Below are 15,517 nucleotides of genomic sequence, written 5' to 3'. Positions count from 1 at the left end.
GGACCCGGAGGACCGGCCAGGGAGGCAGGCAGGTGCGAGGAAAAGTTGACCTCATTCTTCAGCCCCTTCCTAAATCCCGAGAAATGTATGCACCGCAACGCTCCCCTTTGCAGTCCCACCAAACGCGCAATCAGGAAAACGCATTAGCACCCGCGCGCAGACGGGGAGGACGGGCGTGGGGAGGAGCGAGAGGCCGGGGAGAGGGGGACAGCCCCCCGGGGCGGGCTCCTGCCGGCGGCCGTGGGGGGCCCGGGGGGGCGTACCAGGGGGGCAGCCCGCGGCTGCGGCCCCGGGGTGCACCCCGGCATCGCTTCTTCCTGCCCGGAGGGCCCCCCCATATCTCACCGAGATAAAGAGGGGGCGCTGGGGCCGGGCAGCCGCGGCCAGACTGTCCCGTTTCCGCGCCGCTGACCCGGCTGCGGCCCCGGCGCGGGCGGCGGGAGCAGCATCCCTCCCGGACCCCGCGTTCTTCAGGTCTGGGAAGGGGAGGAGCCTCCAGGCTCCCTGACCAATCGCGGAGGCCGCTCCGCCTCTCGGCCTAGATTATGCTAATAAAGCCGCTCGCGATTGGGCCGCCCCGAGCCCCCCGCCCCCGGGGGTGGGGCCAAGGCGCATCATTATGCTAACGAGGCGCTGCGGCGGGGGGCGCGCGCTCGCACACACAGGCGCGCACCAGCATCCCGAGGGGTATTTAAGGCTCGCACGCCCGGGGCTGCAGAGACGCGGCGGGCAGCGGCGACTCGGGGCTGGCCACTCGGCGCGGCTCCCCGGGTTATTGCGCTCTCCTGTCCCCGTGGCCCTCGGCCGTCCCTTCTGCTCTCGCAGACCCCCCCACGACCCCTCTCTCTGTCTCTTTCTCTCTCTCCGCCTTTTTTTTTTTCTCCTTTTTTTGCCCGGGACTGGATCCTGGTGGGAAACGGGCAGAAGAGCGCCCGGGTGGAAATAAGGCAAAGTCCGCGGGGCGCAACAGGTCCGGCCAGGGCGGCGGGGGACGCGCGCGCGCGCTCCCCTGGATTGCAGGGGGTCGCGGCCGCCCACCCGCGGGGCCGCCTTCGGGTCCGACCCTCCGAGAGCAGCGGCCGGAGCGTGTCCCCGGGTGCCCGTCCCCGCGCCCGCGCTGCCAGCCACGAGTTGGGTGCCGGCGGCCGGGCCGAACTCGGCGAGCCCCACGCCCGTGCTTCCGACGGCGGCCGTGGGAGGGGGGGAGCGGGCGCGAGGCGACCCCGACCCCGCGATGCTGGGGAAGAAGCCCGCGGGGAAAGGGGCGGCCCGCGAGCCGGGCGCGCACACCCCGGGCCCCGCCGGCCCGCGCTGCGCCCGCGCGCTGCCCCCCTGCGCGGCCCTGGCCGCCCTCCTGGCCGCGGTGGCCGTGCTGTCCTGCTTGTACCTGGGGGTGAAGACCAACGACCTGCAGGCGAGGATCGCCGTCCTCGAAGCGGCCAAAGGCGACCCTGCCTTCCGCGTGCCGCCCGCCGCCTACCTGGACGAGCTGAAGGCGATGGTGCACGAGAAGGTGGAGCAGCTTCTGGCTCAGGTGTGGAAGGCCGGGGGCGTTGGCACGCGGGCGACCCCTTCCCCGGCGGGTTTCTGTGCCCACGCCCGCACTCTGCCCGCAACCGTCTGCGTCCCTGGAGCGCATCGGCGGGCGGGCGGGCAGACCCGCGGCGCGCACCCCTTGCCGCCCGCTCTCCTGCTCCCTGCGTCGTCCCTGGCAGTGTCTGCACGCTAAGCATGGATGGACTTTAAGGGGGGGGGGATGGCAAGGACGGCGGGGTGGCAGTTCATCTCTTTTGAGTTTCCTGGGGTCCGGGGTGACTCTTCACCAGTTTTTGTGGTCAGCATTCTTTGCAGAGGCAGCGTCTGTTTCGCCTTTCCTATGTGAGAGAAGGCTAAGACCAGACGGGGCTAGTACTACACCAGCAATAGCCATTCTTAGGAGCCAGAGAGCCCCATCCGAGACTGGCCCTCATTCATTTCACAGTGACTGCTCTCGGACTAAGTGTTTGAACACCCAAGCCTTTGTCACTCTCTTTTGTGCGGAGGATGTCCCGTGAAAGGTGTCCGGACGCAGAGCTCCCGGGCTGCAGAGGAGTTGTTCTCTCCTGTGCTTGTCAAAGATAAGAGCCAGGTTTTCTGAAACTTGCTTCTGGGTCAGAGAGAGTGTCTGGGCAGTAGTTGCGTCCATCGCGGTGAAGAGTTGGCCTTCCTCTGTGGAATACTGGCCAGTCTAGTGCCCGAGGCTCACCTCGGAACACAGTGACTTAATGAGCGTCTGCTAGTACTTGAGCTGGGGGTCGGGGGATGGGGGGCAGTTGCCTAAGGAGGGAGATTACAAATTCTGCGTCCTCGATACCATGCTTGGATCATTTTCTTATTTTTAGGACTTAGTGCTGTTATCTTTTGACCAGTTGCCAAGTACATATGTTAGTAATGCAGGCTCTCTGAGTGCTGGTAAATCAAGCCTCTGGCCAGAGAGTCCCTAAAGAACCCATATCTCAACAGTGCTACTGAGGACTGTTAATACTTCTTCTTTTCCTCCAGAAATCCTATGAACATATGGCTAAAGTCAGGATCGCCAGAGAAGCGCCTTCCGCATGCAACTGCCCGGCAGGTAAAACACGACTGATTTAACCTGATTGCCTCCACAGGAGAGACTGCAAACAAAGGTCCCGGGTCTGTCAGATCTACCTGTAATAATAGTAAAGAAAGAACGCAGACCCAACTCAGTTTAATAAAAGCAACATGTCTCAGCCCAAAGAATGGCAAAGAAAGCTGCAAATATTATTTTTAGCCGTGTACCTAGGTTTGGTATAGGAAAGCCCCGAAGAAGATAGAGAGAATCACCAAGGAACGTATAGGCAAGTCAACGTACAAAGTTCTTTGATTCACAGATTGAAAAACGTTCGCCAGTGTTTTATTCAGCGATTTCAATGTCTCCGGTGGAAAAGGCCTGCAGAACACGTTAGATTCTCAATTCCCTGCTGGCTGGCGTCGCATTAGCACAGACTTCCGTTGGCTCCCTCTGACATATGATTATGTTAGTAAACCTCCTTAACTTCCTCTCTTGCTTTTATTCTCTTCGGTCAAGAAGGTTCGCTCTCCTATCCTATTGATAAAAATGAGGACCTGAAAGGAAATTAGTTCCTTATCTTGAGCTTTCTATTATGAAAAATTACATTCTCAGAAGACGACTTATGAAGGTTTTTTTTTTTGCCATTTTTCTGTGCAGCTTTAGGGAACTATGTTAATAGCAGCATATTAGTACAAGGATGGAGAAGAAAGACATGAATGAATAAACCCCTCTGGGCAGTCATTAAATCTTTCTTCTCAAAATTGTGAAGCTTGGTAGTTAGATTTAAAAGCCCTAAACAGTTTAAAAGCCCTTGGACTATGTCCACTAGAAAGCAGCTAGTGGGTTCTGCTGATAAAAGCCATGAAAAGCTCCCAGAAGTATTGAGATTTTTATTTCAGATAAACGTCGTTAATGCCCTTGTGAACATTTTTGTTTCTTTTTTTAAAATCATAGCTTATAGAAAAGTGAGTGATTCACTCTCTTTAATGTTCAGGAATATGATACTGAGATATATATTTAGAGAAAGGCTAGTTTCTATCTTTTTCATATTCTGAAAGTTATTATCCCCATGGTAAGTTATTTTGACACAACCAGAACAGGCACCATGTTTAGAAATTTTAAATGTCAACTTCTGGTAGTAAATCATAAAATTTTTACTATTTATATTCTGCTACATTATTGAGCATAATGGAGTTTTTTGTTTTTGGTATTTTTTTTTAATGAAGCCATTTCAACTGAGATGTATAGGTAGTAGGAAAACAAAGAGTTTGTATAGGTTCCAGTTGTATAGTTACATTATAGGTTCCAGTCTGAGTTGTTTTAAGTTGGAAAAGACTTCAGAAGTCAGAAATTCAAGGAAGGCAGTTTTCTGGGGCAGGAATTAACTTGAAACAACCTTATCAGCCTGTAAGGATTATTTAAATTCCCAAGACAGTTGGTACAGGACTTCACTCATCAGACCGCTGTAGAGTTCAATGTTTTTTCTGCATGCAGTTCTCTTACTAGCTTTGGGAAAAATAACGAGTGTTTGATTAATAGGATTCCTGCTGAACTTTGTGAAAAAAGATGAAAAGAGATGACTACAGAGCTTCTTTTTCTTCTCTTCTTTCTTTCTTTCTTTCTTTCTTTCTTTCTTTCTTTCTTTCTTTCTTTCTTTCTTTCTTTCTTTCTTTCTTTCTTTCTTTCTTTCTTCCTTCCTTCCTTCCTTCCTTCCTTCCTTCCTTCCTTCCTTCCTTCCTTCCTTCCTTCCTTTCTTTCTTTCTTTCTTTCTTTCTTTCTCCTATGATATTTGATGTAAGCAAGTTGTTGAGGTTCCATTTGTCATCTGGAAGAACTCTATTACTGTTAGATGCCTTTCATGATCACAGACAGTAATTTTGAACTATTTTTCTGCTTCACACACTGACCTAATATATGATGATTTCACCATCATCTATGCATAAGCGAATGAAAGACGGTGACACCCTGGCCCTTTCTGCCGGCAGCCACTGAGGGCTGTGTTGTTCCTAGACCACGTCCCCTGACTCCACATCACTTTTCCCTCGGGTCACTGAGCAGTCACATTGGAAGGTGCTTATTCCCATAAGAAGATCAAAAAGGGACCTTGCTGGCCAACCGTTGTTCTCAATTCTCTTGTTGGTGGACATCTCCAAAATAACGGCATAGTGCTGAAAACAGTATTCTGAGATGGGAGGAAGGAAAACAAGTTATTTTCCATTCTGAGCAGGGAGGGATTGTCTCAGGGAAGAACAGACTGGATTGGAGGAGAAAGAGGGTTTGAAAGGAGCTGTTAGCTTCCCACCTGGGCTGGCCCTCTCGGTGGCTGGCAGCATTGAAAAATTGTCACCCAGACATCTGTCTTCTGGGCAGCATAAGTCAAGTATGTGACCTCAGCCCAGTTCCTGTGGACAGAAGTCCGCCTCTTGAAGTTGACACCCGTGTTGACAGTGTCCATCAGAGTCAAGGACAGTTAGCACAGGCGTCGGCTGTGATGTTGGTTCTCTTAATTGCTTCCGACAGCCTCAGATCCAGTGAGGCTTGTGTAGATAGACTTAAGAAAAGCACAGGGGCTGGAGTGATAGCACAACCAGTAGGGCGTTTGCCTTGCACGAGGCCAACCTGAATTAGATTCCCAGCATCCCGTATGGTCCCCCGAGCACCGCCAGGAGTAATTCCTGAGTGCAAAGCCAGGAGTAACCCCTGTGCATCGCTGGGTTGACCCAAAAAGCCAAAAAAAAAAGTGTAGTATTTTTAAGAATTTATTTTCCCCTTAAAAACCCAGGAAGGAACTTTCGTAAGGATCAGTAACCTTATTTTATCCTCGAGAAAGTTGGATACAGAGAAGGTGACCAACTTCACGTACTAGAGGCTCGGTGGGAATGCCGGCCCCCTGGGACTGGGATCCAAAGCCCAGAGTGTCCTGAGGGTAGAGAAGCGCTCAAGGGTTGGGAGCAGGATCGTGTTTGCTGGGCATCCCGGGCCTCTGGGACGTTGATCTAACTGACCGTCACGGTGTTCGTTTCCTCATCTGCAAAACTCAGAGCAACAAGCAAACAAACAGCCCCAGCAAAACCCCTTCAGTGTGAGTAGTTCCTTCCTTACCGGTGACCCTGTCCCCACAGCCTGGGGGATTAGCGGTTGCGTGTGAGTGCAGCGGTAGCTGTTCTGTTTCCGACAGCAAGTCTTCCGTGCGAAGCTGTTCTGTCCTGATGTTGATTAAAAAAAAAAAAATCAACAAAACAATGTGATTCCCAGTTGGGGACTCTGTCAGCGTGGAGTTGACATGTGCTCCCCATGTCTCTGTGTTTTTTTGTTTTTGTTTTTTTGGTGGAAGGGCACACCCAGCAGTGCTCAGGGATTACTCCTGGTTTGGTACTCAGGGATCACTACCGAAGGGTTTCGGGGGACCTTATGAGGTCCTGGGAATAGAACTCGGGTCAGTCGTGTGCAAGGCGATGCCCTACCCACTGGACTCCCACTCCTGTGTGAATTTTCTGTGGATACAGAGTTTTTTCACACCAGTTTTTTCACCAGTTTTTTCACACCAGCTATGCACCATGGGTCCATTGGTATCTGTAGTGGTCCCAGGTGTGTCCTGATAGGGAAGGACACTTCTCCAGGGGGGTCCCTGCCTGGATGCTGATTTCCTGGCAAGCTCTGGCCACCTACAACCTTGAACTCGAATGAGTGGGGTTGAAAATGAATGAATCGGGGTCCGGCCTGAATAGTGGACGTGTTCTGAGTCTTAGGTGTTTCAGGGCCAGAAACCTACAGCAGGGACTTAACTCCGGTTGCTGTTAGCCTGTCATCAGATTCGCTTCAACTCATGTCATTTTAAAGATACAGTTTCCAGGATCCTGTGGCTGACCGTGGCGAGGACGGACTGTGTGGGTAGTGCCACCTAGCACTACCCTGGTCTTCGGGCCCATGGTAGGGGCTTGTGTAAGTTGCTGAAAGCTGGTGACTGATTAACAGCCCGTGCAGTTGTTCTTGAACCGTGCTGGGCTTCATTTAGCAAATACTTCTGTGGCTAAGGGTCTACTTGTCAACCAGTCCTTTTCTTTCTTTTTTTTTTTTCCTGCTGTGTTAACAATTAGTTCTTTGTAGATATTTAAGTTAGTCTCCTTCTTGATATTTTTTTAAAAACCAAAATTGCAGAAGGGCTTTTGACCTTGTTTTGGAGAATAGACCAGGATTAAAGTTAGAGAGAAGCTGGGCTTGAGAGTATAGGACTCGCAAAGCTGGTTTTACACCAGATGTGTACAGAAAGAAGCGCGTTGCTCGCCTGACTCACGTTGGCAAGGATTTCTTCTCATCCCCTTCGCTGTGCTGCAGTTACTGTGATGAAATCGGGGCGGGGTGGTGGTGGGGGTGGTGGTGTATCAGGGGCCCCTTCTCTTGCAGGCCTGACAGGGAGTTCGTGGTGTGAGGGCTGTCTTCCTTCCACCTGCTGCTCTCCAGGGGTCACGCTTTACCCCCTGATGCACATCTGTCAGCTGCAAGACCTGTGTGCTGGGGGCTCTGCTTAGGCCGGAAGTGACCCGGAGGCCTTCTGCTGCCCGTGCGGGCCTCCTCCGGCCGACAGTGCTCCCCCTCACACCCCCAAGTCTTTGCTAGCAGCTCTGTTGTTGCATATTTGAAATATTTTCCCATTTTTAGTGTGTGATTTAAAGATTAAAAAAAAAATACTGATCGTACAGAAGGGAGGGCATTTGCCTTGCATGCAGCCAACCCAGGCTCAGTCTCTGGCATCCCATATGGTCCCCTGAGCTGCCAAGAGAGATCCCTGAGCACAGAGCTAGGAGTAAGCCCTGAGTTGGGAGACGTTGCTGGCCTCGAGGGCGGGTGTCTATGGAATGGCCCCCGGGAGAGTAAATGGGCTGCCGGCAAAAATGAAAACAGGCCTACATGTGGGAGGGCGCCTAGCTTCCAGCTGATGGGGAGCACGGGAGCAGGAGGACCAGCAAGCGTCAGGCCCCGCCAGTTTCCATCCCTCCTCCTGAGGCCGAGAATTAGCCTCGAGAACCTCTGGGTTGATGAGCAGGAAGTCAGCTGGGCGGCCGAGAACCACGAGAGGCTGGGCAGGCCATGAGCTACGGAACTCTGGGCCAGGCCTTGCCCAGAAGGACCCTGACAGACGCTCCTTCCAAAGCCCTACCCCGGAGTGGTGGAGGAGAGTAGTTTGGCCCCCGAACCATTCTCCAGGGCCACAAGCCTGCTGTGTGTAGGCCCTGACACGGCTTCAAGGGCTGCATGTCTGTTCCAGGGAGGGTGCCAGCTCCTTACAATGGCATGAATTTATCAGCATGGCGGTGCAGTCGGAGGGAGGAGAGCACCCTTCGGAGAGCCTGACCCAAACGTCTTCATGTCGGAGAAACTAATATAAGGAATTTTCTCTCTCTTTCTTTGCACTGGGGAGTGGGTGGGGCCAGGTTTGGGCCACACCTGGTGGCACTTGGGGGCTACTCTAGACTGCTCAGGGCTCACTCAGGCAGTGCTCGGGGGGGCCATGCCGTGCCAGGGAGCCAACCAGCATTGGCCGTGGTCAAAACCAGGGTTTTTACCCTGACGTGTCTCTCTAGCCCCAGAGATTTTCCCTCTCATCTTGGAAAAAATAGAAACATCTGAGCTCCCAGGAAACGCCGCCTCAGTGGATGGAGGCAGGTCTCAGGGGCTTTCAGCTTTCCAAGGATGTACGGTCTGATAAAGGGACACTGGTACCTGCTAGGCCCACGTAAGTGCCCCAGCTGACGGCCCCGGTGGCCTTTGGCTGGACGAGGGCTGTGGCAGATGGGATTTCTTTTCCTTCCTTGCCCTCAGCGAAACAGTGAGACAAGTGCCCGGCTCCCTGACTTGACCGCCATGGAACCCGTCCGCAGGCCATGGGCAGCACATGCTTGACCTCTGGCTGCGCCCTGGTCCACTCTGGCCATCCTTCACAGCCCCTCGTTAGCCCCTCTTCCGCTTGGAGAGTGTCGGTTGACATATCCCAACCTGTGGCCTCACCGGTAGAACACGTGCTTTGTATGTAGCCGTGAGAGCCTGGGCTTAGTCCCGGCAGAAATAACACCCCAAGGTGCCACCCCACGTGTGATCCCTGCAGCAACCGGAAAAAACGTGGCCTATGGCCTAGGAGGTCCCTGTCACCCCTCCAGGTCTGTGCAGATGACCGGATAGAAGGAAAACTATGATGCTTCAAGGTGGGGTTGGAGGCATCTCTGATTCAGACCCGTGCGTGAGCCACAGCCTCTGGTGATGGGCTTGGTGGCAGGTCTTTGATTTTAGGTGGAGATCAGCATTTGCCATGGCTCCTCGGTTGCTTTTCTGGTCCGTGCTATCAGGAGAGCTCTACGTTACCTCGCTAGCTGGAACTCACTTTGGCCCTGCCAACTTGTATTTCCTACTGTTGTGTTGGGCTGGAGCGATAGCACAGCGGGTAGGGCATTTGCCTTGCACATGGCCGACCAGGTTTGATTCTTCCACCCCTCTCGGAGAGCCCGGCAAGCTACCGAGAGTATCCTGCCCACATGGCAGAGCCTGGCAAGCTACCCGTGGCATATTCGATATGCCAAAAACAGTAACAAGTCTCACAATGGAGACGTTACTGGTGCCTGCTCGAGCAAATCGATGAGCAACGGGATGACAGTGACAGTGACAGTGACCATTGTGTTTGGTCATGTAGGTCATCTGACCAGCTGTGCGTGTTTGGCAAGAGTGCACGGAGGAAGGGTAGCATAATGGGCGGCTCTAGCGCTGCAGCTCGGGGATCACCAGAAAGAGCCTGCGAAAGGCAGGACGTTAAAATGCGCCAGTAGTTAATGAGAGTAGCAGCGTACCGCGCCGGGTTAAGGCCAGACACTACACTGTGACGATGTGACATCAGGCGCTTGGAAGCACCTGTGGTCGTGCTTTCTGTTCCATGGGGCTCTTTGTGCCTGTCCAGGAGGTGACAGCTGGCAAACTGCCCCCTCTCAGAGGTCCTGTGCCACACATCATATATGGAAGCAGTATTATCCCTTTGCTTCTCTCCTCGACCTCTCGTCCTGGAGTTATCAAGAAGTTCATCCTTCAAATATTATTTTCTTTTGCTTATTTTAAGGATTCTGATTTTCTTTTTGTGAGTTGGGAACGATTTAAGAGAAGGTATCGGTTCTGCATGGCATTTTTTTCCCCCTCCCCTTTCTAGCTTATTTGAAGATGGTGCAGGTATAAATAGCTCTCAGGGGCTTTAATTAACAGGAGGTGCGCCTGATTGGTTTATGACTGCAAAATCAACCACCTAGCATTTGACAGGGAAACATGGACTGTCCCAATTAGGCCTCGGAGTGGAGGAGGAGGGCTCCCTCTCATCAGGATGGCGAGATTACAAGGTACACGGAGCGGGCGGGGAAACAAGCCCAAATTAAGACTGTCTCACAGTCCGGGGGGCATTTCCTGCTGCAGGGAAACTCAATAGACACTCATCAAAATAACATCCGTCCCCTCTTGAGTGGAAACCATCCCAAAACCTGTAATGAAAAAGTGTTTTTGTTCCACCCTATTGCTTTATACACACGGCCCAGTGGGCTGAAGGTAGCCGAGAGCTGCAGCAAGGACCCCCCACGCGGGGACGCTGGGGCAGGGGTTTAAGGCATCATGATGTTTGCCTCGCCCCGTTTTTGTTCAGAGTGAGCAAACCCACACGGTGAACTCTTAAGCCGTGGGGAGCTCCGTTTGGAATCTGTTCAGCCATCTTGCAGCAAAATAATACTAAGAATGGGTGCTTGCAAAGGACCGGTTGTAGCAGCCGTGGGAAGGAGAAGGGAGTGGAAGCCAGAAGTAAGAGGGATTCCTTTTCAGCGGTGACATCTATTCCCAGAGTCAGGGCGGTGAGAAGGGTCCCTTGAAGAAATGCCACCGGCGCAGGCACCTCCCCTCGGTGACCACGAGGGGGCGGAACTGAGCTGAACACCGGGCAGGCAGTCGCTCCGCTTCCCGCAGATTTTGTGCCCCTGCTGTTGGCGACGCTGGAGGTCCTGGGGGAAGCAAGTCACTTCTCCTGCCTGTCCCTGAGACTTAGACGCCCTCCCAGCTGTGGGGCGGAGACGCCAGGAAATCTCACGCGCGTGTCAGAATGTCTAGCACACTCACGGATGGGAACTCGAGGCTAGCATGACAGCAGCTACAGCAAATGACTCCCCTAGAACTGCACTTACCAGTCGGGGCTTTGGTCACTGTCACTGTCATCCCGTGGCTCATCGATTTGTTCGAGCGGGCACCAGTAACGTCTCTCGAACGCCCAACCGCTGTGCTATGACTCCAACTAGGGCTGGAGGGGCTTTGGTGCTCTTTTTTTTTTTTTTGCTTTTTGGGACACACCCAGCGATGCACAGGGCTTACTCCTGGTCCATGCACTCAAGAATTAGTGCAGTGCTCAGGGGGGACCATGTGGGATGCTGGGAGTTGAACCCGGGTCGGCCGTGTGCAAGGCAATTGCTCTAACCTGCTATGCTATTGCTCTAGCCCCTGGTGCTCATGTTTTATGATTTCTCTGAACCAAGAATCGCTATTCCACGTTGGACACCGTTTTCGCGTGGACGCTCCTTTCCAGCGAGTTACCGCATACCCCGGGAGTTGGAACGCGTTCATTATGTCCCTGAAACCGGACCCTTCCGTGCGACTCGTGGGGAATGTTAGCCATGCCCATTCATTTGGATATTAATCATTCGGGTGTTGGAGCTGCAGGCGTGGTGGGTTAGGTACACGGGGCTTTTGTTCTGGCCGGAATGCGGTCAGCACATACTTAGAGACAATTTTCGCATTTGCACTAAGTGGCTGAGTAAATGGCATAAATGGGAGCAGGTTGTTTGGTGCTGTCGAGAGTCAGAATCCGTCTAGCTGGAAGAACTCCCTTCATTGGGGCAGGGAAGCATCGTCTTTTCCCTTTCTTTCCCAAAGAGTTCACATCTGAGAGCAAAAGCAGGCAGGAAGAAGCCTCGGTGCCACCTGGAAGTCTCACCATGCTCCTGTTATTCCAGTGCACTCTGAGCACTGGCAGGGAGTCCAGAGGTCTCTGGTCCAGCCCTCTCCAGACCCTCGCTTGCTCTTGGAGTAGCAAAGGGGAGAGGAAATCCTCCTAGGACCGTTTCCTTCAAGTCTGGTCCAGGCTCTTGCAGGAGGCACACTTCCTTTTGGTCTTTTAAAACACTGTATCACTGCATCATGTCACCCCGTTGTTCATTGATTTGCTCAAGTGAGTGTCAGTAACGTCTCCATTTGTCCCTGTCGCATGCTAGTGTACCCTGATGGCATATTGGGGCTCTTTTAGAATTAGGGGAATGAGGACTGTCATTATTACTGTTTTTGGCGTATTGAGTACGCCACGGGTAGCTTGCCAGGCTCTGCCGTGGTCTTTGGGATGCTTAAATTTTGTCTCAGGAAATTCTACCACAACCTTTAGTGAATGTTCCTGTATCTTGGGTCTGTTTCGGGGGCTCCTCAGGGTAAGGTGTGTTTCCCTTCCGGAAAGTATGAAACTCCATTTCAAGCCGCAGGGACTCTGGCGTCTGGCGGGTCGCTTTTATAGGATTCATATGATGAAGTGTGTCCACACTCAACCCCCTCCCCAGCCCCTCATCAGAGAGAGAGAGAGAGAGGGAGAGAGAGAGAGAGAGAAGAGAGAGAAGAGAGAAGAGAAGAAGAGAAGAGAAGAGAAGAGAAGAGAAGAGAAGAGAAGAGAAGAGAAGAGAAGAGAAGAGAAGAGAGGAGAAGAGAAGAGAGGAGAGAGGAGAGAACAGTGGCTAAGGCACTTCTTTGCCTTGCATGCTCCTTTCCCACACTGTTTTCCCAGCCCCACGTATGTCCTTGAGCCCTGTCAGAAGTGATCCCTGAGCACTGCCAGGTATGGTCCCAAACTCAAACAAAGCAACAAACAGAAACCCCAACCATTTAACTTTAAACTCCCGCTAGAAATACAGGCACATTCGAGGGCCAAGTCCACGTTGGAATCCTGAAAATCATTAATCACTGAAAAAATTAGGGCTCAAGAGCAGACGAGGCCCAAATGGAAACAAGCTCCTGAAATCACCTCTGCGTAAGTCAATAAAGGTCTTTAAAAAGATGCCTAGATAAATGAGTAGGGAATGCTCTTACTTTAAAAAAAATTGATTCCACATCATCACAGAGAGCTTCAGAGTTTCAGCTGTAGGGCGTCACACATCTGTGTGTGCGCGATTATTGTTCCACCGCCCAAATTCTGGTACCACCTCAACACCCACATATCTTTCCTCCTCCTTCCCTCCACCTCCCTTTCCCTCCTGGAGCCATTTACGTTTTCTCTGAATCTAGGACAAGGTTTTTAGGTTGGCTGGTTCTTTCCTTGCCAGTGCGTTTGCTTTTAGATAGCTGCCTCTCCGAGGTGATTACCATCTGACCATCCTAGTTGGGGGTCAAGTGAGTTTAAGTGACCCTCGTGGACAGATCCTGGCGCTGACGGCTCAGCGGTCTTGCAGCCCAATTACAGCCACTTCCTGCGGGAGCGGGTTCGGAGCCCAATTCCTCCAATCTCATTTATGAGCGCTGGGGCGGGGGCTCTGGTTTGTGTCCGTGCCTCTCCAGGGCTTACTGCAAACTTCCCCGCAGAAGGTTCTCTGTAAGAGTTCATCACGACAACACGGGAGATGTCAGCGGGACTTGCCTGAGGACTTTTATTGTGGTGTACCTCGACACACACTGATATCCTCATCTGGCGATTTTCCACGTTTCCTCCAAGGATTTCATGAGCCAGAGCATGTTAAAACTGATGCAAATCTTGGAGATGGAATAGTCTGGGCTCCCCCCGCTCCCCCATGTTCTTTAAGGAGATTGAGGCTTCCAAGGAAAGGAAGACAGAGAGAAAGAAAGGGAGAAAGAAAGAGAGGAAGAAGGAAACAAGAAATAGAGAAAGGAAGACCTGATGATCAGACCTGGTGCCTGAATGAATGGGAGCCACTGAGGACGGTGGGAAGCTGGTCGCTCAGGTGGCGCTGGAGCACTGTCATCCCGTTCATCGATTTGCTCAAGTGGGCACCAGTAATGTCTCCATGGTGAGACTTGTTGTGACTGTTTTTTGGCATATTGAATATGCCACGGGGAGCTTGCCAGGCTCTGACATGTGGGCGGGATACTCTCGGTAGCTTGCCGGGCTCTCCGAGAGGGATGGAGGAATCAAACCCGGGTCGGCCACGTGCAAGGCAAACGCCCTACCCACTGTGCTATCGGGCACCAGCGATAATGCAGCAGTGGCTGGAGTTACCTCGAGTCTGTACCTGAGTGAGACCCCAGCACCTGCATCAACTCAGAGAACAGCCCCACCGTTCCGGAAAGAGACTCCTCGGAATAACGGGAGCAGGTTGCTGAGTAAAACAGAATCTGGGGGTACAGCAAAGCCGGCCCAGCGGTTGGCAGAGGCCAGAGAGAGCAGGGGACCTTCTCTCTGCAACTGAACTTGGGACTGTCATCAGGAAGCCAGCCTCTGACCGAGTCCTTTTTATTTACGATCATATTTTTTAAGCTTAAGTTCCAGAGTGATCCCTGTTCTTTGGGTGACAGTTTTCTGTTTCAAGTTTTTCTCTGCTATTTTAATTTAGGTGCTAATTCTAGACATCAATATGGAGCTTTGTCAAGTAATAGCAATTCGATGCTTTAAACATTTGCTTAATAGTTTTTCTTTTTTATATCTTTTAGTTTTGGGTGGGCTGGAGCAATGGCACAGTGGGTAGGGTGTTTGCCTTGCATGCGGTCGACCTGGGTTTGATTCCTCTGCCCCTCTTGGAGAGCCCGGCAAGCTACCAAGAGTATCACACCCACACGACAGAGCTTGGCAAGCTACCGTGGTGTATTCAATATGCCAAAAACAGTAACAACAAGTCTCACAATGGAGATGTTACTGGTGCCCACTTGAGCAAATTGATGCACAAAGGGATGACAGTGAGACAGTGATATTTTAGTTTGGGGCATATACATAGTCATGCTTAGAGCTACCTCCTGGCTCTGTTCTCAGGGACCAGTCTTTTAATTTTCTTTTGGGTCTCAGGGGTTACTCCTGACTTTGCACTCAGGAATTACTCCTGGTGGTGCTTGGGGGACCATATGGATTGCTGGAAATCGAACCCGGGTCAGCCGCATGCAAGGGCTATCTGCTGTGCTATCACTCTAGCCCCTCAGGGATCAGTCTTCATGGGTTTGGGGGCCCATATAAGTGCCAGGCTGGCACTTATATGAGTCAGATCCTGGCCGGGCATATATAAGGCACGCATATTACCCACTGTGTGATCTCTCCAGCCCCCCGTAGTCGCTTGTTTTAGACTAGTGGCTAATACTTATTTGAAAAGCAGTATGTGAGGGGCTGGAGAGATAGCACAGTGGGTAGGGTGTTTGCCTTGCATGCGGCCGACCCGGGTTCAAATCCCAGCATCCCATATGGTCCCCTGAGCACCGCCAGGGGTAATTCCTGAGTGCAGAGCCAGGAGTAACCCCTGTGCATCGCCAGGCGTGACCCAAAAAGCAAAAAAAAAAAAAAGCAGTATGTGAAAGATAACCCCCCAAATTGCATTACTCGATTTGGCTTTCTTGTATGTTACACTCATGGTGTTTATGTGTTGAAACTGAGACTGACAACACCGTAAGAACATACGAAGTCTACTTTCCTTACACAGCAGTAGGAGCAGGCTTCAGGAGTTTTCCCCAGTAGTGAGGGACACGCATAGTACCTAGCGTGGGAGCCGTGGGGATCTGTCTGCCACCGTAATGTGACAAGGCCCGCAGAGGGAAATCTGAAAGACAATCCGCTCCTGCCCCCGCGGATGAGCGTCCACTGTCAGGGGCAATGCTCCTCACGCAGGGAGACGCTAGCTGCAGACAGTAGTTTGGCCGGGCCTGCACCGTCCTCCGCTGTCTGCTTGGACAGCGGATACTGTGACACCACAA

The 15,517-nt window shown here is 52.3% G+C and overlaps 2 protein-coding genes across 2 annotated transcripts in view; one reads left to right on the top strand and one right to left on the bottom strand.

Moving 5' to 3' along the window:
- SEC24B (SEC24 homolog B, COPII coat complex component) overlaps window positions 1-1,680 on the bottom strand; it is a 148,039-nt gene extending 146,359 nt beyond the window's left edge. Inside the window, exon 1 of the mRNA XM_055140996.1 lies at window positions 1,481-1,680. The gene's annotated coding sequence lies outside the window, so the exon portion shown is untranslated. The remainder of the gene's footprint in view (window positions 1-1,480) is intronic.
- The window catches only part of COL25A1 (collagen type XXV alpha 1 chain), a 454,237-nt gene continuing 439,416 nt past the window's right edge, over window positions 697-15,517 (top strand). The window contains exons 1-2 of the mRNA XM_055140998.1: window positions 697-1,534; window positions 2,542-2,611. Coding sequence (XP_054996973.1) covers window positions 1,235-1,534; window positions 2,542-2,611 — 370 coding nt within the window. The 5' untranslated portion in view covers window positions 697-1,234. The remainder of the gene's footprint in view (window positions 1,535-2,541; window positions 2,612-15,517) is intronic.

The sequence above is a fragment of the Sorex araneus genome, chromosome 6 (genome assembly GCF_027595985.1).
Source record: "Sorex araneus isolate mSorAra2 chromosome 6, mSorAra2.pri, whole genome shotgun sequence".
NCBI lineage: Eukaryota > Metazoa > Chordata > Mammalia > Eulipotyphla > Soricidae > Sorex > Sorex araneus.
Note: the sequence above shows the minus strand (reverse complement) of the source record. Positions and strands in the feature narration are given on the sequence as shown.